The sequence below is a fragment of the Camelus dromedarius genome, chromosome 10, assembly GCF_036321535.1.
Source record: "Camelus dromedarius isolate mCamDro1 chromosome 10, mCamDro1.pat, whole genome shotgun sequence".
NCBI classification, from domain to species: Eukaryota; Metazoa; Chordata; class Mammalia; order Artiodactyla; family Camelidae; genus Camelus; species Camelus dromedarius.
This window is the reverse complement of record NC_087445.1, coordinates 34989487-35015681: the sequence shown is the minus strand read 5'-3', so window position 1 is coordinate 35015681 and position 26195 is coordinate 34989487. Positions and strand designations below refer to the sequence as shown.

At 33.5% G+C, this 26195-nt stretch overlaps 2 protein-coding genes across 5 annotated transcripts in view; one reads left to right on the top strand and one right to left on the bottom strand.

Moving 5' to 3' along the window:
* Nucleotides 1-19631, bottom strand: part of ZNG1A (Zn regulated GTPase metalloprotein activator 1A) — a 39095-nt gene extending 19464 nt beyond the window's left edge. For 2 of the 4 annotated variants that reach the window (XR_010382681.1, XM_010999718.3), the window contains exons 1-7: nt 19375-19631; nt 16271-16357; nt 14328-14424; nt 13139-13230; nt 7462-7521; nt 6413-6450; nt 1570-1616 (exon numbers count right to left, since the gene is read on the bottom strand). Coding sequence is in view for 3 of the 4 variants with exons in the window: in XM_010999718.3 (XP_010998020.3) it covers nt 1570-1616; nt 6413-6450; nt 7462-7521; nt 13139-13230; nt 14328-14424; nt 16271-16357; nt 19375-19528 (575 nt within the window). In the remaining variant the exon portion in view is untranslated. The other 2 variants (XM_031449818.2, XM_031449816.2) reach the window with 2 other exon arrangements.
* A 712-nt stretch (nt 19632-20343) lies between these two features.
* DOCK8 (dedicator of cytokinesis 8) overlaps nt 20344-26195 on the top strand; it is a 223457-nt gene continuing 217605 nt past the window's right edge. The window contains exons 1-2 of the mRNA XM_031449810.2: nt 20344-20546; nt 21323-21448. The gene's annotated coding sequence lies outside the window, so the exon portion shown is untranslated. The remainder of the gene's footprint in view (nt 20547-21322; nt 21449-26195) is intronic.

Genomic DNA, 26195 nt, shown 5'->3' with positions numbered 1-26195 from the left:
TCTCATCCTTCAAATAGTACAGGATGAATTGTATTCATCACTATATAAGTTCAGATTTCACATTATTCATTCAAAAATATTTACTAAGTGCTCTTACTTGCTATTTTGAAACTACAAAGATAAGCCTCAAAAAATTTATAGTCAAAGATATTTTACAATTAAGATGATTTTTAACTCATTATTTTCTTTGTAAATAAATGTATAAAATCCAGACATCCAATATGGTAGGAACAAGGACATTCTACTTACTATAATATTCCATGTAATAGTCACCATAATTTTCAAAGAAATACAGAGAACAAGTTCACTTAACATTAATACTATACTAAACAGTTTTTTTTAATTACACTTCAGAAGATATAGCAAGATCTTGAACAATCTTTTTCTTCACCGAATATATATTTTCTCTGTAAAATAGATACACTACAGAAATTCAAGTTAAAGAACCCAGTTGGCAGGATACTGGATAACAAAACACCTTATTATAATTGGACATTCTATTTTCTATTAACAGGAGTAGTAAAGCTGTGGATTCTTTAAATTGTCGTCAATTCCCCAGGAAAGTTTAATCACTAGACTATTTGTTCCTAATCCTAGTTTTATGTTACCTGAAGGTACAGATGATTATTTCAAAGAACACAACCAACTTCTCAAAAATAAGTTAATGTTAATTCATTGAAAAGCAGATTTCAACAGTATGATTGAATGTGCACATCTCAAAATATAAACGGTTGCAATCTTTAAATTGGGGGTATTCTATATTTAACGTTATTTGGGCTTTTATAACTTTCTATTTGGCTGATTTACATTTTCTACAATAAACACATTTTAATAAGGAAAAAAGTTACAAAAATATTTAGGTTCAGTCTAGTGTGAATCAGAACTATATGCCAAATGCATTGTTTAGGCAGGATTACAAAACAACTGAGTCCCACACTCCAAAAATGACAGGAAATCAACTATGTCTGCAGTCTATTACTTATGTCAGGATCATCAGGAGCAAATCAGTGTGGGACTCCCTTTTAAACCCAGTAGCATGTTTAGTAACTATCTCAAAACCTTTTTCCCATTAGCAAGAATATGCTTAAGGTAGCCAGACTAATTTAAATATTCCAAAGCCCAAAGAACAATTAAGAACAAAAAGGTATTTAAACAAAAAATGTTCTAAATGCCAAATTGCAACAAATTTGTTTATCTGTTGTTCTGAATAACAGTGATCCTTTGAATCAAATGAATTATTGTTAAAGAAGGCAGCAAGGGAGCCAACTCTTTTTTAATAATCATCTTCAATCCCAAAGAAAGTATGAGAATAATAAAATATTTTTTAAATGTTAACATTTTCCAAGTTCCCCACAAGGAATGCCTGTGCCCAGCACTCACCTGTGCTATAATATCGTTTTAAATAAAATTTTAGTTATCAGACCGTTACAAATAGTTACCAATTCAAATACAGAAAAAAAAATTTCCTTTGACTGTTTTTATACTTCTCAGTTTGCTTTGGTTTTCATATTAATAATTTTCTTTTTCCAAGTAGCCAGTAATCAGTATACACTTTAAATAAATGAATACCTAGAAGCTTCATTGATAAGTCCATCAGGTTTTTCTTCTGCTAAATGCTAAACAAAAGCAAAGTTTGAAAAAAAAAATTACTGTGATGTAACACAAAACCTAATGTCAACACAAAGGATTTTACTTTAGAGACTCCTTTCTTGCCTCTAATAAAAACTTCAACAAGTTCTATTACTAAATACACAAATTCAGAACTAACGTTTCTGTCTGAAAGTGCTACCTTCCTCATTGGTAGTTTTTTCCCTACAGTGAACCTGTGGGGGTTTTTGAGGAGAGAGTGGGGCACGAGGGCTGACCACCTCTTTTTCTTAAAAGGAAAACCTTCCAGATTTAAATAATGTCATAAAAACATAGAACATTATAGTTCAGACTTCAGGCATTTTCCTTTTTATAAAACTGTCTGTATTCTAGATATTCATTATTACTTTAAAAAAAGAGAGAGAGATAACCACTGAAATTATACTTTCTTAAAAGCTAATAGACTTCCCCCCATTCCTGTCCTTACACTGCACTCCCCATCCCAAAACCACATACAGTATGAACTCAGTACTGAGCCCTTTTAATTCCCTGGAAACAAATTAGCTGTGGGAAGGACACAGCCCCATATCTAGCCTAAAAGTAGGTTTTTAATTTTGAAACTTACACTTGAATGATTCGGCCTCTCAGTGCTGACCTCGCCAGAGTCAAGCTAGCTCCAAAAAAATACTGACTTTGACTTAGAAGCCCAAGAGGTAATTTTGATCTCTCTGGAAGCATTTATTATTTTTCCATAATCCTAGCTATATCCCTAAAGTCATCAATGCCATAAGGTTCTTCTCTGAAAAATGTTTCACTGTCATTACCTTACCCTCAGTATATGTTCCCTGTCACAACAAAGAGCTGCCTACTGAGGTTAGAGGCAATTCAATTAATTAATACTTCCAGTATTTAAATCAAACTCCACAAGTTATTAAATCCTTTTACACATATTATCTCATTTAGCCTTCATAACAATTATAGGATATGGTTATTCTCATTTTATAAAAGAAGAAACTATATCTAACACTGTCACCATCACAGAATATCTTATTATAGGGTTATTTTTCAAAAACTGAAAATGTGCTCAGTAGAAGTAAACATAATTTTTAAATCTTTGTGAAAGCTTTTTATGTCATATAAAATCAGTCTCACAGACACTGTTACACAAATGTTAATAACTGCATAAGAGTATATGCATAAAGATTACCTAAAAAATTAAATTCAAAATTACTTCTTCAATCCAGTTTCACAATTTATGGGAAGGTAGATCATTAAGGTATTTGGATAGCTTGGAACCTAAGAGCAAGTTATAATTTTATTCAATAGTCTTGGTAAAATCTACGGAGAAAAACTTTTCTTCTTCTAAAAGTGCACCAAATTCTTTTTTTGGGGAAACTAGCCTAAGCTAAAACTACAGCAATGATGTGCTGCTTTCCACTTTAGGTACAACCCTATAAATTCAACTGCAGACCCACTATGAAATTACAGAAGTCACAGAACTTGAAGAATACTGTATCAAAACTTGTTTTTTGTCAAAAGACCGAGTTTATTATGTTTGCTAATAATTGTTGGCCTCAGGCTATAACAAATCCTATTATTAGGTCCTCTAGGGAATAAGAGCTATTACCATCCCAGGAATAGCACCTGGCATCCAGGATCAACAAATATTTGTTGAATTCTTGTTAACATGCCCTGTTTGTTGACATAGATACATGGATGCTGTTATTTGAAAAATTTTACATAATATGCAGCAACAAATCCCCTTCTATTCCATAGTAAATCTGTTTAATAGAGATGTATTTTTAGCAAGGCATCTGTCTCTGGATGATTTTATAATACTGAAGTTCTTTTAAAAATTGGAAATATTTTCAAAATATCCTATTTTTGACATTTTGGAAGATTTATTTATACATCAATTTGGGGGTTTATGGCTATGAGCTGGAGGAATATAAAAAAGATATGGCAAGAAAATCAGAAATCTGGTTTTGAATTTCCATACCCAAACGTAACTAATAAAATAGCAGTTTCACAAAGTAACTCGTGTTTTTAATGCATTTCTTCAGAAGATTAGAAATCTTCACTCAGAGCTAACGGGGATGAACTAACGTTTTACTACCTCCAGGCAGCCAAGAAGTAGTGATACTCCTTCTACTATATTTGAATATAAAAATCTGTTAAAATCTCCCCAAATAAAAACCTGCCAACAGGTACAACTCTATTAAGAATATATGTAATAATCACATGAAAAAGCAAAAGAGCTAAATGCCTCTGTTCTTTGCACACATGAAGGCTATACAAACATAAAGAAATAATACGTGCTAACATTTATTTTCTCTGGATATCAGCCCAACATTTCCCTTATGCAAATTCTTACCTTCCCAAGTCACATTCTGCAAAAAGACTAAAACCAATGTTTGCTCTTCAAAAGGTCATTCTCCAATAACAAATTATACATTATTGGTCATTAAGTCAGATGACTTCCATTTACAAAGCTAAAAAATGGAAATTATGACATTCTATTCTACTTTTACAAGCAAGGAAGAAAAATTTTTGCAAAATTTTTTTCAAAATATTTTATATTTATGTGTGTGTTTGTGTGTATCCCCAACAGATTTCACATCTCTGCTTAGACCCTGTGGCTTTTACTTATATGTCAAAAAAGGCAAAAAAAAAAATTTGGTACTAAATAATCCAACATATCAAAGACGTTAAGATTCAACCCTCTAACTCAGCATACCATAAGAAAAAAAGATCTTTTGAAATAACACCAGTAAGAGCTATTTATAAGCTGTCCTTTTCTACAGAAATAGAAACAAGCTGGATCGAAAGAAAGAAAAAACACCGTTGTTGACCAAAGTGGAAATAAACCTAGTGCGAAAGTTGTCAGATGAGATCAAAAAAAAAAAAAAAAAAAAAGCAGCAGCAATTTCTTTCCAATGGATTGGTTATAGATCTAACGCTATTTTAGCTTTAAAAAAAGATTATTGCATAATGTCAGTCTATTTATTTTTCTGGTCTTTCCAAGGCAAACTGTTTTCTGACTGAATTGTTTCAACAGCTTGTGCAATATAACAGAAGAACCAAAAAGAAACCTCTGACTTGACCTTTTCTGTGTAACTTCATTCATTGATTCTATTGCATTAAACGCTGTCACATTTGTAGAACTGAAAAGAACAATGTCAGTAGTCTGGGTGTCAAGTCCTGAGAATAGAGAGCTGTCATTTGAAGTTGTCCAATTCCTTGCCCATGATTAAAAAATGAATATTTCAGATCAATGGGTGACAATCCCATTAGAGTGATAGCCCATGATATCAATTACCACTTCAGTTTCAATTTGGCTGGCTGGCCACAGGGTACCATTTCTCAGCTTTACTTGTGATGGGCTGGCTCTGTGAAGCATGACACCCTTAAATTGCTGCCCATTATCCAAGTGTCATTACTTGTACTGCCTCAGAATTCTCTGAATCACAAGCAGCTACTGAGCTCAAGCTTTGCAACCAGAGGAATTGGACAAGTTGGCGAATTCTTTATATAAAGGAAAAGTTATTTATCTGGCACCTGACTTAGAAAATCTAAAGTTTCCATTATCCTGACAGTAATGTCAGTTTTGTGTAGGTATATTGATTTAATAATTTAAGAGGTTTCATCAAGGTGGCAGGGGGTTAAACGCTTACTGTGTTTGCATTATTCAGAATGTTGCTTTGGTTTTTTTTTTGTGGGGGGGTGCTCTACCACATTGACAATAGATTCTATTTAACTCCTCTCCACAAATATAAATTTACATATAAATTTATTCCCATAATCATAAATACATAGTTTGATTTGCTGTATGGCACTTTATCAAAACCACAAAATATCCTATCTATCCTGTAGCTACCCCAAATTTGGTAATAAATTTATATAGAAGATGGATTCAAACATACCCTGTAAAAAACACTCAGAATAAAGAATTCGACTTTTTTTTTTTTTTTTTTTTGCTTTCTCTGTAAATATTTTGTTAGAAATATCATGATTTCAGCTTCTCAGTAAGACAGTAATATTTGGGCTCATCCTTTGATTCTTAAGACACTATTAACAAATGTGGACTTTAAAATCTAAAAAGGAATTATCTCCAAAACTTAAATTAGGGTGGTCTATCTGTGAGGAAACCAAAGGGCCAAAGAAGGGGTATTAGTAACCATTTGACAAGCCTGCCACCCTAACTGTATTACTCTATGTAGCAAGATGCTTTTAAAAATCTTACTAAGTACATTTTATAAATTGAAGTTCATTTAAATGCATTTGAGGACCTTGATAGTTACAAAAACAGTCACAGCAAGATGTCTTTTAAAGGAGAGTCTCTCTTTCCTAAATCTATATATAAATCCTGATTTCTTCAAAATAAGATAAAGGAGTGTTTTTTTTAAACTCAATTATCTCTAGCTTGTGTCTTACAGCAGTTTTAATAAGAAAAATTAACTCTCGTATGCTTTATCAAGCTCAATTTCATCTATCAAACAGAAAAACTTATTGATATTAGGGCCGAATCCTTATGAAGGGTTACACATACCCAAACTTTACCCTGTATTACTCTTATTACAAAATACTACACTTCCAATTATTATTGCATTAAACAAGAGTAGCAGAAATAAATATTTAAACTAAAACACAAAATAATAATTAAAAGACACACAAATTTCATTGATTGTTCAGGATACTTTAAAAAAAACTGTTTTTGTTAAGGAATATTTCAAATGGACACAAATGTAGAAAAACTAATATAATCAATCTCCGTATACCCAGTTCTGAACAAATACTTAGAACTCACAGCAATCTTTCAACTTACTTTTAGTCCATATTTTGAATCCACAACAGTTATGATACCTAAAAAGGAATTAATCTTTTCATCATCTTTATACTTGAGAATGAAAATCAAAACTAATCTCAGTTCACAAATGTCACTCTATAAAATACTGTTTTTTCTCTTGCCAACACTGCAATTTAATTCAATTCCATTAATAAGTAGATGCATTTCAAATACGTACTTACGCCTAGTGCTATTTCAAGGCACTAGACAGGATATAATATAAACAAATTTTTCAAATTAAATAAACAAATAAAAAAGAAAATAAGATTTCTCTGGCCCTTAAAAAGCTTACAATTCAAAATATGAGAGATAAATTACATAATATAAAGTGGAGCATGATCAATTACACAAGATAGCTTATCTCTAATTTATTTTCACATAATCAAAATTGAAACATTTCTCAAATTATTACGTAACAAATCTGAGGCATCTTAGAATATCTTATTCCTAATATCTCTAATCAAATCTACCTCACACAACTGTTTTACATAATATGTACCTAAGTTTCCAAATGATCAATTTAGTTTGGCAATGTCTGAATTTAAATGCTAAATAGTTTTTTCAAAGGATAACAGCAGAATGAGTTTAGTGATGCCTCAGGAAGTCAACCAGCTACATATCATATATATTAGGGTCAAATGATGCAAATTCTTATCTTCAAGGGAAAATAAAAGCAGAAATATGACCTTCATGCTATATATGTTACTTAGAATAAAAAGCTCTAACATACACTTAAGTGCATAAATTAAACAACAGAGAATATAGGAAATCTACATAGTATTTTAAAAGGAAAACTTTACTGGGAGCACTAAATTGGGAGTTGAGAGTAAGATTGACAATCTAGTTCTACCACTATTTGGGGCTTTAGAACATGTATGAACAAAGACTTACTTTATCATAAAACTAAACAAGTTTTTTTAAAAAAAATCAATGCAAGGAATTAAAATTACAATGTGAACAAAAAATGATCTTAACCATAACTTTAACACTTTACTCGAAAATAAAAAAAATCCCATTTCTAAACTTACCATCAAGATAAATATCAACCCCTAATTCAGCATCAACCCAAAACATAGAAGCTACAGCACCTGAAAATATATATGATAATATTCAGCAAGTAAAAACATTTCTTCAAACTAGGAAACACAATTCTATATATAATGTTTCAATTTGCCCCAATGGAATAGGCAAACACATATATGAATTAAAAATGGATTTTCAACCTTCTTAAGGAAATTACAGTCATAGAACCATTTACTACTTATACAATTTCTTCTCCTCTTACTTCCAAAAAAAAAACCAAAAAACCCAACAACTTTATATACAAACCCAACATCAAACTTTCTCCAATGCCATAATTTACCAATAAATTTTATCAAAAAATTTGGGCAGAATGGCTGTGTGCACATAGGTTTTATTTTTATCTTCTCTCCCCTGAATAATCATACAGGTCACAAATAATTATCAAAACAAAACATAGATAAATCCAAAATCACTTGGCCAAAAAATTTAAGTTTACTTGTAAGTTTTATAGACGAAAAAGAACAAAAAGTAAAATTATACACCCCATGGCCTTATTAATAAATTCTTACACTATTTACTAGTACTGATATAAAATCTGGAAAAATTTTTAGTCGAGAAAAATAATAAGAAATTAAAACTTGCTTTTGACAGAAACTGGTTTACTATCAAACCACACATCCTGATTAGTATGCCACAACACTAGAAAGAGAAAACTGACAGCAAAGAAAGAATTTGATTTTTTCAAAGCATCACAGGTCCAGTTAGTGACAGAGCTGTCTAAAAGAATGAGTACTAGGGAAAAACAAGGATAACTGAACTCATTCCAATGTCTAAAACTGTCTACCTACCCTGACGAGATGTGGTCCCCCAAGCATCATTCTGTGTCAACAATGAAATACCTGTCAGCTGTTTACAGTGATTACTCATGCAGGATATAGCAAGGGCCACAAGATCTAATGGTTTCCTGATACTTATTGATTTTTTTCCCAAAAACTTAATAGTTTTCCAATTTGACTGAAATAGGATTTGTGAGTAACAGGGGCTGAATCAATGCCTGTCCTTTTCAAGGAAATTACTTTACCATGACAATTATTTAGCTTAGAACCAGAGAATGTCAGTCTCCTAAACAGGAAACAACTGAATTGCCAATAAGAATTTTCTTCACCTACCTGGCTAACAACATGATTTTAATTAATGAAGGAGAAAAGGTAAATCTGCTATGAATATGATTAGTCAAAAAAATTGGTCATTTTTTAAAAGTATTAACCTTTTTCACTCAGTAAAATTCCTAACATTGGACATATTTAATTTTTTAAATTCATTTATTTCTATTCAGATAGCTTGTAAGTCCTATAGTAAACATCTGCCTGGGATTGAGTTGAACTGTAAGACTGTACCAGGGCTTTTACTCTAATCTGATGTGTACTTCTAGTATCATACTTCCTAGGCTACACAAGAAAGAACTATTTAAAATTTGGATGTAGGTGTTTAACAGGAGAAGTACAAACGAGAGAATGAAGTCAGTGGTTCTAAGCCCAGGGTGATTTTTTTCCCCAGGGAATATTTGGCAACACCTGGAGAAATTTTCGGCAGTCTCAACAATTGAAATGCTACTAGCATGTAGTAGGTAGAAGCCAGGGATACTGTTAAACATCCTACACTGCACAAGACACAATTATCCAGCCCAAAATGTCGTTTGCACCAAGGTTAAGAAATCCTGAGCTAAATTATAGAATCTCCCTTCTTCAGAACCTAATAAAACAAAAAAGAAAAATAAACAAAATAAAATTTTGAAAGCCAAATTTTATCAGCAGCAATCAAATGTACAACCTTCTGCTATAAATTTTGGGTGACAGTAAAAATAAAAAACAGAAAGTTCTATGTGACTTATGTAGTTCTTAATTCTATCCCCATCCCCAATAAGAGGTTATAGGGAAATAGTTTACACAATCCTAACATTTATCTGACACAGCTCTCAAATGGTGAGAAGTAGAACTGAGGGAGAAATAAGCAATACAGGGAAAAGTTAACAAGAAAACTTCAAGGGTGAAATTATCTAATCATCTCCACATTTTCAGGGGGAGGGGATCACTTTCTAGGGCTCAGCGCAAACTGAAAAGAGAGGTCTGAAGCTCAAGGATGGCCCTGCAAAAAGCATGGGAAATCTATTCACGAGTAGTTTGAGCAAATCCTGGAGGGGAACACTTGGTATTTTAAGAGAGCAGAGCCTAAAAATCACATTGCCCACCTGGCTCTCTCAGTCACCCCTTTTCTCTTTGCTTCCCCATCCCCGCTCCCAGCAATACCCAGCTTTCAAACTGAGGCTCAAGAGACACACGTTCACGTAAGATGGGTAGAGTATTTACAAGATTCATCAACACCACATCTAAGTAGGTAGAAGTTCTCTGAGCCTCCTACATCAACCACAAACATGCTGGAAAAACTATGCTCAGGTACTACAGCTTAGGAGAAATAAAAACAAGCAAAAAGGGGGGAAGAAAAAATTGAACAAATGAATGGAGCATACCAATGGCAAAGAACCTGTTCTAGAAGGAGACATAACCCAAGAAACCAAAAAATATTCCTAAGGGCTTCTCTGTAATAAGGAAGGTAAAAAAAAAAACCAAAAAAACCCACAATCTTAATTAAAAGCAAGCTCTAAAGCAAAATAAAGCCGAATAACATGAAAAGATAGTTTGTGGTATTAAAGAAATAAACTTAGGGCCAATATACCATTATTTAATCAATTAATTCATTTAAAACATCAACAAACATTAGTGCAAACAGAATTACCATCAAAAAGGAAGATTTGAGATGATTACAATAAATGCAGAGGCAAAAGATAAACCAAAACATTAGAAGATAACAGATACCAAGAGCAAAGAAAATTCAACATAAGAAAAATTGGTGTCATAAAGGAGAGGACCCAATAATTTGACACAAAAATTCTTCATGATAATAAAAAAGGAAAATGTCCCTAATGAAGAACTAAACCTACAGACTAAAGATTGTAATCCAGGAAAACATGATTATGAATGACACCTCGATGTATCTTGGTTATATTACAGAACTTTAAAAATAAAGAAAAAATCTTTCACGCATTTTGGATGAAAAAGCAAGTCGCTTTCAAGGAGGTAGAAAAAAGTCAGACTTTACTACAGTAACACTCACTGCTGCAATATAATAAAATGACTACAAAGTTCTAATGAAAATGTTCTCTAAATATATTACCTCCTGCCAAGTTGTTTTTCAAGAATGAAAACCACGGGCAGACATTTTCAAACATTAAAGGAAACAACAGCACTGAAACTCAAAAAATACAGCACTCACAAATCCTTCTTGATGAAATGAAAAGAGAAAATACTAGACAAGAAAATCCAGCCAATCAAAAATACTAAGAGACCATGAAGCAACATTTTCAAGGTTCTGAGGGAAAAAAGTTGTGATATAGAAATTTTATACCTAGTGAAGTAATCCTTCAAGTATAAAAGACAAAAGACAAGTATTTTCAATAAATGAAGTATGCAAGATCTCAGGGAATACAGCACCGGAAGCTTCAAAAGATTATCTGACTAAAAAATTCAGTCAATCAAGAGACAGATCAGCTCAGGAATGGAGAAGCCATAGTGCTGGTAATGAGCACTGAAACAGTTTAAAGATAGAACTAAACAAAGTACAACAGAAAGTAAATGTTAGAAAAGGATACTATCAACCAAAGCTAGATGGGAGAAGGTGGAAGTATATTAATTCCCTCATCCTTTATGCCAGAGAGTCAACAGATACTACTTTTACAATTGAAATGTGTAGTTTAAAAAAATAACTTGCCCTAATTGTTTATGTTCTTTGTCAATCTTTTCCTTTTTTTTTTAACTCATATCTTTTGCAGTGAAGCATTTATCTGATATTCAGCAATCCCTTCACATCTTTCAAGTTCTCTTCTTTGAGGTTCAAGTAAAACTAAATTAATAATTATTAAGAATAGCACAAAGAATGTGATCCCATCTTTATAAAATTACTTCTGCATATTTACACAGCTCTCAGAAGCACATAGAGCAGGACTTCCCAAACTTACATCTAAGAATCACCTGGGGGTGCTTATTAAAACAGACTCTTAGAGATTCCAATTCAGTAGATCTGAGGTGAGACCCAAGAATCTGTATTTTTCACAAGCTCCCAGCTGAGGCTGACACTGTCATTACACAGACCACAGCAAGTAGCCCTGGCACAGAGAAATCACTGGAATGAAATTTACCTGCCCGTATTTATATACCTGCCTGAGATATAGGGCAACTTTTCTTTAACTTTCCTCTTTGTATTTCCTTCGGTATTAATCATTTTAACAATGAATGTTTCATTTTTACCCGAACAATAAAAATTATTGTTCTAAAGAAAAAAGAAACATTAACCTGTTTATACCTAACAATTTGTACAAAAGTTTTCTCTGAGATTTTATTTAACTTTTTCTTCCTCTGAAAAGCTGAACTGTGTTTTATTAAATTCATGTACTCTCAAAGTTACAAGAATTTTTCTCAAGAAGCTACAATGAAAGAAACTGACATTTGCTATTTCAAAAAGAGGCACACAATATATTTTCACATCTTACCAGACTTAAATTAATATTTAACACCAATGTAATAGTCCAAGACCTATCATCAGTCAGGCCTATTGAAAAAGTATGAAAATGTATGAAAAATCCATGCCTGCTACAGGACCAAAAGAACCCAACTCAATCTTAATCTGAAAACATAAGGACTATGTTATTATGTAATACTTCAAAATACAGTTAACAACTGATTGCATCTGAACCTTCAGTACACTCCAATATTTCTTTTAAACAATTACAATCCTTTCAACAAATTATTCCCAAATAGTACTTTAACATAGTTTTATGGCACAATGCCACAGACCCAAATCAAAAAAAAAGAAATACTGGTATGGGTCAGACTTACAAAACTAAATGTTTTGCAAACTAGGAATAAAAATGTTATCTAAACATTATTTGGGTAAGAAGGAAAACAGAAACCCATTATTAGAAACAGATTCTGTGTAGCTTTCAACAGGGAAGTTTAGATGTAACTCTATTCAGAGGGAAAAACTTCACAGATAATCGTTATTAATTCCACACCAGATAAAAAGCCCAGTAAGCTTGATTTAATGCTGTACCTTATGACAGCATTTACAAATAAAATTATTTCAAGTTTAGTAGTAGAAAAACAAAATGTTAACAATCAATTTAAAGGGAGTAAGTATTTCTGGGATTAAAGTCCAAAAGCCCTTAAATATTTCTAAATGACCCTCTAAAAGAGCTAAATTAAAAAGTAATCATAAATAAGATATCTGTAGAGTATAACCAATCAAATATATACTAGAAATAGAATGTTTTCTTTTTCCCTAAATTTTGTTATATTTCCCTAATATTTTTAACCACTTTTGTTCATATCAATCACCCTAAATCAATCAGTAGAATTTCAAATTCTATTAGCATGCTAAAAGTACCAAGTACTTGGATCATCATTCATCTGCCAAAGAAACATGACAACTCAGAATTTTTCCTCTTTCAAACAAAAAAAATAATTTTTTTTAAATCTAAAGCTTTAATACTCATTTTAGATATTCTTCTATTACATTTATTTTAAAATGTTTAAGAACTACATTGTGGTTATTAATAATAACATTTCTTACCAGGATCTGCTAATCCAGTGGTCTCTAATAATATGTAATCAAATTTCCCCTTCTTCTGCATCAAATTCTCAATAGCCCTAAGGCCATTATCCCTGGAGAATACCAAAACATAATATACAGTTGATTGCCTGAATATTTTAAAGTAACCATAACAAGCATTTTAAAACATATTCAGCAACCTGAGGCAAAAATATATTTAGGCATGTGAAAATTTAACTAACTCCCAGGCTTCTAACAAAATGTCCATTCAGTATTTACTGGGGGATGGATGCACATATACTAACAGGTAAAAAGAAATCAGATATATAAAGAGTTGTACTTTAATTTTATTAAAATTAAAAGTGGAGGGTATTTTAATATACCTGACTAATGTAAGTCAGAATCTGTTATTTTTATAGCTTTATGAAAGAAAAAAATCAATATAGAAAATAATGACAAAATTAATGAATTATATAGTAGCTTAATATAACAGCTAAAGGGACATTACAATTAAGTAACTTTCAGTTCTGTCCTGAATTAGGGTAGCAGGCTTTAATTTTTCTTTTTTCTTAATAATATCAAAAGTGCAAGAAAATACTTAATTTTAGTTGTTTAATAAAAGCTGTTCTGTTTTAACCTTGTTAATACATCTGACTCAAACACCTAAGACAGTAAATGATGTAGAAGAAATTTAATTCAAGAGAATATACAAAATCAACAGTACAGGTAATTTTCCTAATTCACTCATATTTGTGTCACTCCTTTTCTAAGAGCTGTTATATTGGGGAATGAAATAGACACTGTCCTTGGAAACAACCATAACTGGTGGAACATAATGTGAGGTTTTTCTCTTTTTTCATGGTCATTTATTTTTCTTTTTAGAGGTTAAATTCTTAGAAATAGTACCAATGACATTAAATTCAGAATAATCATTTTTAACATATGGGATTATTAATTAAGTAAACCCTGACATCAAAAACAATTAAAAAAAAACCTCAATAAAAGGACCAAAGCATTAGAGCAGACAGAAAAACAAGACAGCAAGAAACACTTTAAGAAAATGCATCCTAATAAGTCTATCTTGCATTTGAAAATACAATGAAGCAAACTATGTAGATTCAGTTAAATTACACAAGACAGTCAAAGCCAGAAATACAACCAATCAACATTTATAGTAAACCAACAAGCACACAGTGAACACACTCCTCACTTTACGGAACAGCAGAGGCAACCGTTCCGAAGTTCTAGCCATTCTTCGTAGAGTTCTCCACCTTGGCTGACAGCTAAGGATTTCTCCACTGCACTTCCTAGAATAATCAATGAGAAGCTCTCTTTAGATTATGTCCACTAGCCAACCAAAAACAAAGATGAGGATACTCAATAATGGAGTGAATTTCAATGCAGGAAATACATTTTATAACTCTTATTCTTTCATTTAACTCAGGCTGTCTCAATATTTTAAACTATACTACTATAGATTATTTTAGCTTTTATTTCTTTAAGAGGATTTAAGCCTCTAAAGAGGCAAATACAAAACTGATGAATTATATCTACTTCTTAAGGCCTCTTACTAGCATGTTTCCATTTCCTAATAAAGTAGCTATTTTAAAGGCACTCTTTCTCATCCATGGCCGACTCTCTAGATAGACCAATGTTTTACATATTGGTTTTTACCTGCCTTTCATCCTCTTAAGGAATTGTCTTATCTATTTTTTTCTTTTCATTCTTCCTCTAAACTGTTTTTGTTTCTACTAAGCAAAGTGTTCAGTATTCCCAGGATGAGTAGAAAAAAAAAAAAAAAACTTAGTTCATTTTGAGGAAGTTTGCTTGGGCAGGGTATCAATGTGCTCACTGAAAAATTAAATTTTAGCCAAATACACATACATTTCCTAGCAATGCTTACCTGAGAAAGAATAAAGAATATCTGAGGCTCTGAGGTGCTTGTTATCAAGTAAGAATGGTTTAAAAGTCTCACTTTTCCTCCAGTAAGGAAACATACCAAAGCCAGGAAAGAGTTTTAAATGTCTGGTAAAGCAAATGGCCAAAAACAAAAAAAACTGAATAAATTTTCACTCACATATATTTTTTGTTTATATTTCAGTTAGGTGATGATAGAGTTTTGAAAGGGGTTGTTACAGAATTCAGGCTGGAGAACATTAATATAACAATTAATAATAATACAGTACTGCAAATGCTGTAAAGGACAAAACTGTAAAAATGGTCCAGAAAGAATGAAAGAAAGTAGTTAGAAATGTAATCAATGTCCAATAGAAGATCAGCTAATAATAAGCTAGAATAAAAGACTATGATTAAAAAAATCTTAGGATTGTTTTTTTGTCTAACAGGACTCTAGTTTACTGAAACTCTCTTTAGTTTACTGAAACCAGATATCAAGCTCAACTAATAGGCCTCCCCTCCTGTTCATAACCCTAGCTCCTTTAGTAATTTGCGAATGAAAAAAAAGGTAGACTTTAGGAAATACTCCATCAGAAATTACATTTTTTGGCTAAAAGTGACCTTTCATGAAAATTCACACTTAAGAAAAACTTGTAAAAGTAATCAAAGAATTGTGTCTAACACTACTGTATAATTTTTTTAAACACAGTTCAACACTAAAGATAAAAAACTGGAATATTAAATGCATGTATTTTCACAAATAAATGAAGTTGCTTGTGGATGAAGACCGCATGTTTATTTTTTAAACCTTTAGTTTTAACTGTTTTGCAGAATAAACAACATTCAACAAGGTAAATTTATAAAAACTGAAGCATTTCGAATATTTTTCAAAAGTTGCAATTAAACAATATAGACAGTACAAAAGGACCTTCTAGTTCCTGGAAGATTTTCTTTTATACACTTAGATTTTTACTTCTAGAGTTATTTATTTTATGTAAAAATCTAATTTCATTCTGTTGGCATGAGTTCCAAAGTTATACAAAATTAAATTTTATAGAAAATATCTGATTTCAGTATCTCAAATCTGTGTAAAACAAAATTTGACAAATTAATCTAATTTTTCCAAAACTATCCACAGCAATGTATTCACATTATAATATCTTGCATTTTCATTTTTCTATATGGAACATCAATCTGCCAGCTGAATTAACTGTCCTATAAACTCTCACAGCATGGAACTTACTGAACTTTACTTACCTTCCCCAAATTCGTTTAAAATCACTGCTACTCTTTTATTATGTTGCTCTGTCAAAATATAGTTCAGAAGTGTTGTCTTCCCAGCACCTATAAAATATGTTTTAAATAACAAAATTCAAAGACTAATTTTAAAGGCCCAAAAAAGACAGTCTTCATGCTGTTTAAAATTTGCATGATATTCAAATATTATTTAACAATGTATAGAAGATTCTAGAGGAAAAGATTAAAGTACCCTTTGAAAACTATTAAAAATGATCTATGTTAACATAAAATTTTATAAATACTCCAAGTGGGATCATACAGCTTTTTTGACCTCATATGACAAAAATAATATGCCTTCTACAAAACTTACAATACAATTGAGATAAGGGCATCTCAATTTTTTATTTAGTACCAGAATCATTGAAGTAATGGCTTCTAAGGAATGAAGTTCTCATGTAGTTTATAAAATATAAAATATTTAAATCCTTCACATGATGATAACGCTTCTTAGCCAAAAACACATGGTTTACTTCCCAAAACTTTACATATAAAGATCTATCTTTTATTTCAACATCTATCACTAAAGAGACAAATTCTGACTGACTATATGGCTACTTTTAGTATGCTTAAAGCAATCTATAATATTGATTACACACACAAACCCATAATGGAGAATGTATGTAGGAAATGTTAACAAAAGATATAATTATCAGTACTAAGAAAGAAAAATTCATAAAGCTACACTAACTTGATCCAGCAGGTGGCATATAAACCTAATACATTCAGCTCAAGCAGAAGAAAAACACTAGTATTGTGAACCATACACACCAAAGTTCATGGAGGAGAAAAGAAAGAAACCCTAACTGCCTGCACATAGTAGTGTAGTTCAATTGTATATGTCACTTATTTATCTGTTTTTCTGTTGGTGGGCATTTGGGTTGTTTCCAGTGTTTTGCTATTATAAATAGTGCTGGTTAAGAACTTTTATAGGTAAACTTGTACCCATCTTCTGAAGTCCATTTAGAAATCTTACAAGATTTCTAAGGTGCAACTAGGAGAGATTTACTGAGTAATAAGGTATTAACATCTTCAACTTTTTAAGGTCCTATTTTTTAAAAAGCAACAGCTTTTAGGGATGGAAGGCTTGTGTTTAGAGCGCTTTGGGAAGCTCAACATCACTAAAGTTTGACGTTCAGAATGGAAGGCACAGACGTTAAGGACACAGGGCAATGAGGAGGTTCTTAAAAATGGTCCAGGTGTGAGACAGATGCCCTGAACTGAGTCCTGCACTAAGCGGTGGCAGTGAAAATGGAAAGGAAGGGGTGGACGTAAGAGACCTTCTAGTAGAATTACCAGGGCTTAACAATTAATCATATTATGAAGCAAAAGACTTCAAGACATAATTCAGTCATTCAAAAGTCTGCTGTGGACCAGATTTTATTCTGAGCCTTGATGAAAAGTGCACAAGACAAGGACAAATTGTCTCTACCTTCAGGAAGCTTAGAAACATTAACAGTAAGAAGAAAAGTATTCCTGGGGCCAAAACACTTGGCACCTTTTTGGAAGTAAAAGTAGTTCAATGTGGCTAGGCCACAGTTTCACAGGCTAAAGAGGTTGTCAAGAGCCAGACCATATAGGAACTTGTAATTCATGTTAAGGAATTTGAACTTTAACCCAAACAGAAACCACTGAAGGGTGTGACAGACTGACATTTATAAAGATCATTAAGGTTAAAATACAGAGGATATATTAAAGGGCAGCATGACTCAAGACTAGTTAGGAAGCTTTTAGAATAGTCCAGATGTTTGAGATCACAGGAGCAGAAGGACTTGATGGGATGGTAACATGAAGTTTTGGACATGTTGAGTTGGGTCATCAAAATAGAAACCACTAGGTATGAAGTACGAACAGAGGAGGGAAAAAAATTTTTTAAAGAAGCCAGAGAAGTAGGTGAAAATATCAGAAGAAAAATGTGATGGAAACCAAGGGAACAATGTTTCAAGAAAGAGAAAATGGTCAAGAATAAGCAATGAAACTATCCCCTAGATTAAGCAACAAAGATGCTGGCATTAGTTCTCACTCCTAAGCTTCAGACCATTAACTCAATGCTCTTCTGATCTAGCAGTGAGCAGAATGAGGAAGAATGAGGGGCAAGTCTGAACCATACTATTTTGGACAAGGAATTTACTCAACTTCTCAGTAGAGCAGCCTCTGAATAACAGTAGGGAAACTCCTTTCTAAATAAATAAACTACTTTATAAAATTAACCCTGAGTAAGAATGAAAATAAACAGGCTACAAAGAAAAATTTTAAAAAAGGAGGGGGATTTAATTCCCTTTAATTTAATTCCTATTTTTATGTAAAAGGTTCTCGAGTGCACCAAGTTTGTATTTGCCTCTAGTAGCATTTAGGAATGGTATTACTTTCCCCAAATTGGCTCACTTAATTTTCATTTCTTAACTTTTCCCACACTTTTAATATAGTATTTATTCTAGCCCTTCTATTTAACTGTAAAGTTTTAAAATGATACTAGTCAAACTTTTCCAATAAAGTATTTCTAGTGTAAACGCATAAACTGTCTTTCAGTAAATTTTATCACGTTTTTAAAGCCATGAATCCCGTGAAGTCCTGAACGTCCTCAGTCTGAAAAATACAGTCTTGGAAGGCAGAGTAATTTTCATTCTTACTCATTCTCCTACCGTACTTTACAAACAGACCTCAAAAATAAATGTTGGAGACAAGAGTACTTGCAATGGTATTATTTCCATTTCAAGCAAGGTAGGTAAGCTTCAGAAATGTAAGGTAACTTGTTAGAGATCATATGGACAATTATGGGCGGGTTCGAGCGTCACACTGCAAAGCCACAATTAGTTTCAAAAAAGCTAGGCTAATATTCAATCTCACTTGATAAATATGACCCTAACGCAGAGGGGTCTGGGCATCATTAATTAATCCCTGAGATGAAAAGCAACCCATACGGGGAGCAAGTGACCCAGCCCCTACCTCAGAGACATTTGCTGTCGGTCAGAAGGCCCCGATGCTTAAGGAGAAGATGCACTGTCAGCCCCCAAATCCCAGGACACCAGCGTTCACTGCATTTTCTAACCGGGATGGTTAGTTACCTAAATACCCGGTGATAATTGTGACTGGGATCTTAGCGGCGGGGTTAGAATTTTCCTCCTCCTCTCTTTGCTTCGCCTCAATGGGGACCAATTCAGGACAATCCTCCTCCGCCTGCTCCTCTTCCTCTTCCGCAGAGCCAACAGGCTGAAACATCCCGGCCAACAGCACAGCACACCTCCGCTTAAACTCAAAAGTCGGGATCCAGACGAGGACCTGCAGCGGCGCACTCAGAGCACGCCGCGCGTATTTGACGTCATCATGCCGCGACGGGCGCCGCTTCTCGTTCCCGCCCCCGATTACCTGGACTCTGGCTGAGGGACCGCCTCTCCTCTTAGACGCGTAACGGGGGGAGGTGGGCACACCCCGGGGCTTGTTCTCCAAGCCTGCGCAAAGCCGAGCGGTGTTATTAAGGATCAGCCCTGACACCCTCACTGCGCCTGCAGCCTTAATAGCTAATGGCTGGCTGATGGTAGGACTGAGGCCTGGGTGGTTGGAACTTCAAGGGATAGCCAGGCCTAAACAGCTCCCACAGGGAATAGACTTTATCAACTTAACGTTTCTTTTCTTTTTCTTTCTTTCTTTTTTTTTTTTTAAGGGGGAGGTGATTAGGTTTTATTCATTTATTTATTTCACTTTTTTAGAGGAGGTACTGGGGATTGAACTCAGGACCTCATGCATGCTAAGCATGTGCTCTACCACTTGAGCTATACTCTCACAGCTAACATTTCTTAGTATCACTTAAAAGAAATTTTTTTTTAGTTCATAGGAGAAAGAGGGGGAAACTATAACACTACAAAGTTAATCGTAATTTTTCTACCTAAAACAGGGAAAGTTATCTTTAATAATTGGAGATTTCACATGTATACCCAAATTTTTACGATGTACATGCATTACTTTTATTTATTTTTCTTTCTCATGTTTTATTTGGATTCAGGTACCCTGATTCATTTATTACATTCTTTGGTTTGTGACACTCATCAATAATCCTTGGATAGTCTGGATAAAGAATGTCACCTGCCAAATCAGTACACAAAGGATGTTGCAGACAGCCATCAAGCCATCAGCCTCTGCAGCCGCCATCAAGCCATCAGCCTCTGCAGCCACCATCAACTGTGCACCCTGAGGGGATTCAGGATGGAGAAAAACAGGATACGGGCCCTAGATAGTTAAGGTGCATATCAAAGGAATTATTTCATTAAGTTCAAACTCTTGCATCTTCCCATATATAGAAAAGTGCTAAGTTCATTAACTTCAGATGTCTAGTTTTCTTTAATTAACAGTAATCTTTTGATATTCTGACTATATGGGTTTTGTTGCAAAAACTTCTATATATACTGATTTCTCTTTACCTCTTTGGAACAGTCCCTCAAAGCTATCTTGAGTGTCTGCTCCAAGGCTTAACTCCTCAGTATGCCACTTATTAACACGTAATTCTCAACTATCAGCTTGTGCATTGTTTTCAGTTGACAACAGACCTCCTTTATATTTATATATATATTTATGTATTTTACAATAAACTCCTTTGACCTCACCTGTAACCCAAGAACATCCCCAATAAGTTTCACCTAGTCATGTGTCTGTCTCCTATTCTAACCTTCTGCTTCTCCCTAAGATAGTAGCCACTATCATGAATAGGTTATAGATGATTTATCATTCCCTCTTTTCAGTTCTGTCACATATATATGTACTTAATATGTTGTTTAATTCTGTTTGTCTTTGAATTTCATAAAAAGAATAGCATATAATATATACTCTCCTAGGGTTAGCTAATTTTCTGACTCCACTGTTGTATTATATTGTTATGTGACTCTGCAGGAATTTATTTAGCCATTTCCTGTCAGTTGTTTCCAGGTTTTGCTCTTATGACCAGCATTGAGTGACCTTCAGCATTACTGCCTGAACAGAAGCTGTTAGAGTCCTGACAACCTACTCTTACGTACTTTTCAGGCAAATTCCTGCAGTCTCTCACATGACTCTGGCTGAACATTATAAAAGATCTCTTATTCTCACCAAGAGCAACCTGTGCCCTATAAGACAGTTCAGTCAAGATGACGGACAAGTAATGCTGTAACAGTAAGTAGCCTCTGTCAGAGCAAAAAGAGTTTTATAGAGTAGTCAAAAGTTCAAGGCACCCCAAATGTCCATCTGATGATGAATGGTTAAAAAAATGTGATATACCCATACAATGAAAAATTATCTCACAATCAACAGGAATGAAGTACTAATACCTGCTACAAGGTGAATGGACCTCAAAAGCATTATTCTGAGTGAAAGAAGGCATTCACAAAACATCACATATTGTATGGTTCCATTTACATGAAATGTCCAGAACAGGCAGATCTATGGAAACAAAATAGTTTAGTTGTTACCAGGGACTCGGGTACATTTTGGAAGTGATGAAAATATTCTAAAATTAATTGTTGGTAATGGTAGCAAAACTCTATGAATACACTACAAACACTGAATTGCATACTTTAAATAGGTATATTGTACAATATGTGAATTTTATCCCCATGAAGCTGCTATTAAAAAAAAAAAAGCTCCTCTGTGCATCAAAACGTGGTGGTGCAAGTGTGAATTTTCATGAAAGCATTGCCTTCAGGTCTTGCCTCCAGCAGTTTTAAGTCCTGACCTTCCGAGTAGAGTTATAGTTTATGGTGATTTTGTAATTAAGCCATACTTAGGTGTGAGTATAAAGATTAGGGCTTGAAATTTTCCCTTTAGTGTTTTTCTGTAATACTCTTCAGCAAGCTACCTATTCATGAATTTTGTAGAGTTCTACTGTTTTCTTTTCTGATTCTAGTAACTGGGCAGGATTTAGAAAGGTTGTGTCTGAAGAGGTGAGGATTTTGATTTATTTAGTTATGTTGCTTTCAATCTCAATTCTCCTTGTATGTCTAAGACTGTTTTTACTTCTATCTTAACACAGCGCTTACCAATTTTGTTCATTCTATTTTGAGTGAGATTTTGTTGTTATTTAATCCAAAATGCCTTTTAAAATAAGTTTTTAATGTGTCCTAAATATAATATTTTAGATTCTGTTACAATTATTCAATTCTATTCTGTAATCTATTACAATTTTTTTTCCCATTTTTTAGGGGAGTAGGTAGTTAGGTTTGTTTGTTTGTTTGTTTGTTTGTTTGTTTATTTATTTTAATGGAGGGATTGGGGACTAAACCCAGGGCTTCATGCATGCTAAGCACACACTTTACCGCTGAGCTATATCCTCCCCACATTTCAATCTGTTCTAATGTAACTTTAAAATTTCCTCAGTTTTGCAATTTTATTTAATCTCAGTTGCTTTATGGTAAAATAATAACAATAATAATGTGTGGATCCCTTACCATCTGATAGTTATTGTGTTAAGCATATTAAATGCATTATCTTATTTAACTCTGTAAGATAAATGTTACTTGTATGCTCATTTTATAAACAAGGAAACTGAGGCTTAGAAAACTTAGATATCTTGGCCAAAGGCATAAAATCAGTAAATGACAGCCCTAGGGCCCAATCCAGATCTTCCTGACACTGAGTCTCGTGCTCTTCTAAATCAGGGATCTGCAAACTTTTTCTGAAAAGGACCAGGCAGTAAGTATTTCAGGCTTTACAGTCGACAGGAAAATTCAAGGATGTTATGTAGGTACTTAGAGAAAACAAATTCCACGAATTTTGAAATTTGAACCTCATAGAGTTTTCAAATGTCATGAAATATTCTTTTAATTTTTCCAACCTATTAAAAATATAAAAATAATGCTTAGCTTGCAGATTGTACAGAAAGAGGCAGCAAGCCATAGTTTGCCAACTACTGATCTCAGCTAGTATGCACTGCCTTGTTAAGCTGAAATAAAAGAAATTTTGCAAAAACAGATCTCCCTTGCTATTTTAAACTCAGTTTGTAAATCATTCACCATTGCAACAACCTCCTGCCCTCAAGAGTTAGGTACCAAATTATATCACCGTACTAATAGTCAGAGGAGGGTCTGAAGCTGAGAGGTCTAAATCCTCTAAGTGCACTAATCCCTGGTGTTGGAGAACCAATTTAGGCAGCACTTGAGTCTTTGCATTACAGTAGGAGCCCTCCTTCGTTGGAGCAGAGCACAGCAGATAAACTCTCATGCTGCCTGGATTCCTGCAGCTCAGCTTTGTAGCAATAACCCTGCCATATGTCCTTTGGCATAATTCCCTGCTTCTCCCTTTGCCTCATTTTTCTCCTTTGAATAGTTGTGACACTTGCCACAAGAAAAACTAAAGATTGTAGCTACATCCAAATCAGAGGAAAGCTAAAAATAATGCCAATTTGGTTTTGTCTTTTTCTCTCAATTTTGCAACTTCCTGCAAAGAAAGATCACACATTAGTGAACAGCAATAACCATTGACTTAGAGAAAAGGAAACTGAGGGTTTCAAAATTAACCCAGTTCCTCTTATCTAGCTGTGGGTGGTAAATAAATAAACAAAGTATTTTAAATGCTAATATTTACTGATTTATTTGCTATTTTTCATTGGGTATATATGAACTTAATGAGAATATCTCTTTCTTTTTTCTTTTTTTAATTGTAAATAGACCTTTTGATTTCCCTATTTTATTTTATTTTATTTTGTTGTTTTTAATGGGAACATCTCTGAAAGGCCAGAGGCCAATGGTTTTTATTCTTGTGACTGCCTTAGTTAAGACAAAATATCAGCATTCAAATATCACGTAGTACTCTGTTAAGATAAAAAACCATTGAAAAGAAATGAGGTAATATTCCTTCCCCAGAATATTGAAGGTGACTGGCAGGTGAAATAGGTACATTTCTGTATTTTTAGGGAGTATGTCTTTCATTTCAAAGGCTGTCAGTAATATTATTTGAATTCGTTATCTTAGGCTGCAAAACTATGCTATTAATAAGGCTTAGTTTACAGTCCAGTTACTTGTAAATAAATTCCCCACAAAATTAAAAAAAAAAAAAAAAAAGAAGAACACTATTCAAAGCCTGTGATCTGGCCAACTTCAGTGGTGTACTATTCTCTCTAAAATATACTATCAGATAAAGAGCGGGCCTACAGCAAAACTGAAAAAATGTTGTGCAATGATTTTTGTGTAATGGTTTAGGAGATGGTCTAAATAATATCCTCTTCTATTGTCAAGAGAAATTGAAAAGTGATATTTGTGGCTTTATTTAAGTTTCACTTTCTAACTTTTATGGCTTTAAAGAACTGTATGCCAAATCCACAGGCACCTGCTCATGATTGCTTAAATGTAAGTAAAAGACACAGAAACGAAAGTGAAATATCTCCATTCTTCCTTCCTCTTGCAATTCCTCCAAGTTCTCTCAAAGAGTGTTTAATTGCACTTAACTGAAATACTGTGCTATCAGCAAAGTCAGGTGTTTCTGGTTTCGAGACCAATGTCTTTTGAGCCTCATAGCTCTGTCTCTCTGTTAGGTATCATGATTTTACTTACGGAAGAAGATTCATTTTTTAAGATTGATTTACTTTCTTTACTCTTATTATTTGAATGTTTCCATTCTGTCCTTAAGTCTCAGTGTAAGCTGCTCCAAATACAGAGCAGCAAATGTTTTCAAACCACCCAGACACTTCTGTATCTCTATCTCAGTCACTTTCTTTGGGAACTTCCTTCATGTCAACATCCTTTAGCACATTTACTGCTTCTGCAAGCTACCTTTATTTTAGCAGTCCTTCCAAACTTATGTGTATAATAGTCGAAATTTCCTGTGGTTCCTGAATACTGTGTGGTTCATCCCCCTCTTCTTTAATGATAGCAGAATCCCTAATTTTTAAGCTAGATATGTGACCTCCAGGATAAAGACTATAGTTCCTAGTCCACCTGGTAGCTAGGTATGGTCATGTAATGAAGTTCTGGCTAAGGGACTGGATGAGAAGTGTTGTGTGGAAGTTTTATGGAATCTAGTGGCCTTCATTTCTTTTTTCTTTTGCTGCCTGGGATACAACAGTGATGGCTGGAGTGCTTTTTGGTTACTGAGAATGGGAGTCATACCCCGGAAATGAGGGAGCAGGGACCTAGAAGCAGCCCATACCCAGAGTAGAGCTGTAGGAAAGGAAAATGAACTTCTGTGATGTTTAGATTTCTGTTCATGCCACTGAAACAAATTCTAACCAATAGAGGGTTGCATTTGTTTAATTGTCTTTAAAATAGTATAAATAACACCTGAATGTATTCCAATTAGAAAAAATTCAAAGAGTACATGTATATATGAGGTTGTACATATGTGTATATTTATGTGTATGCTGACACATGTATGTGGAGCAGTATGTTTGGAAGGACACACGTCACTATAATGACATGGGTTAGGTGATGGGACAATGGGGGAAGAGGAGAAATGGTTACCTTTTGTTTTTTAAATACATCCTCATATCATATAACTGGTTACAAAAGACAAAAGATGTCTACAACTTTTTAAAATGGAAACTAAACATTTAAAAATATCTATCAAAATGTTAATTTTATTTTTAAATTTTTTTAAATGTTAATTTTATATGCCTTTTGACCTAGAAATTCTACTGATGGAAATTTGTCCTATGCATATATATATGCAGACCTTTATGGCATGACATTCATAACAGGTGTGTTGTAGATAAAAATGCTGGAAAAATCCTAACCATCCACCTGAAGGGAAATAGATAAATAAATTTGGCTTATGCATACATTAGAATATTATGAGAGATTACAGTTTTGCATTGTATTTACATATGAAACTGCTAGAAGCATCTTTATTTCGCATAGCCTCCAAGAGAAAGTTGGACAGAAAGGAGAATCTGAATGAAGCATTCTGATTAACAAGAGAATCTACACTGTAA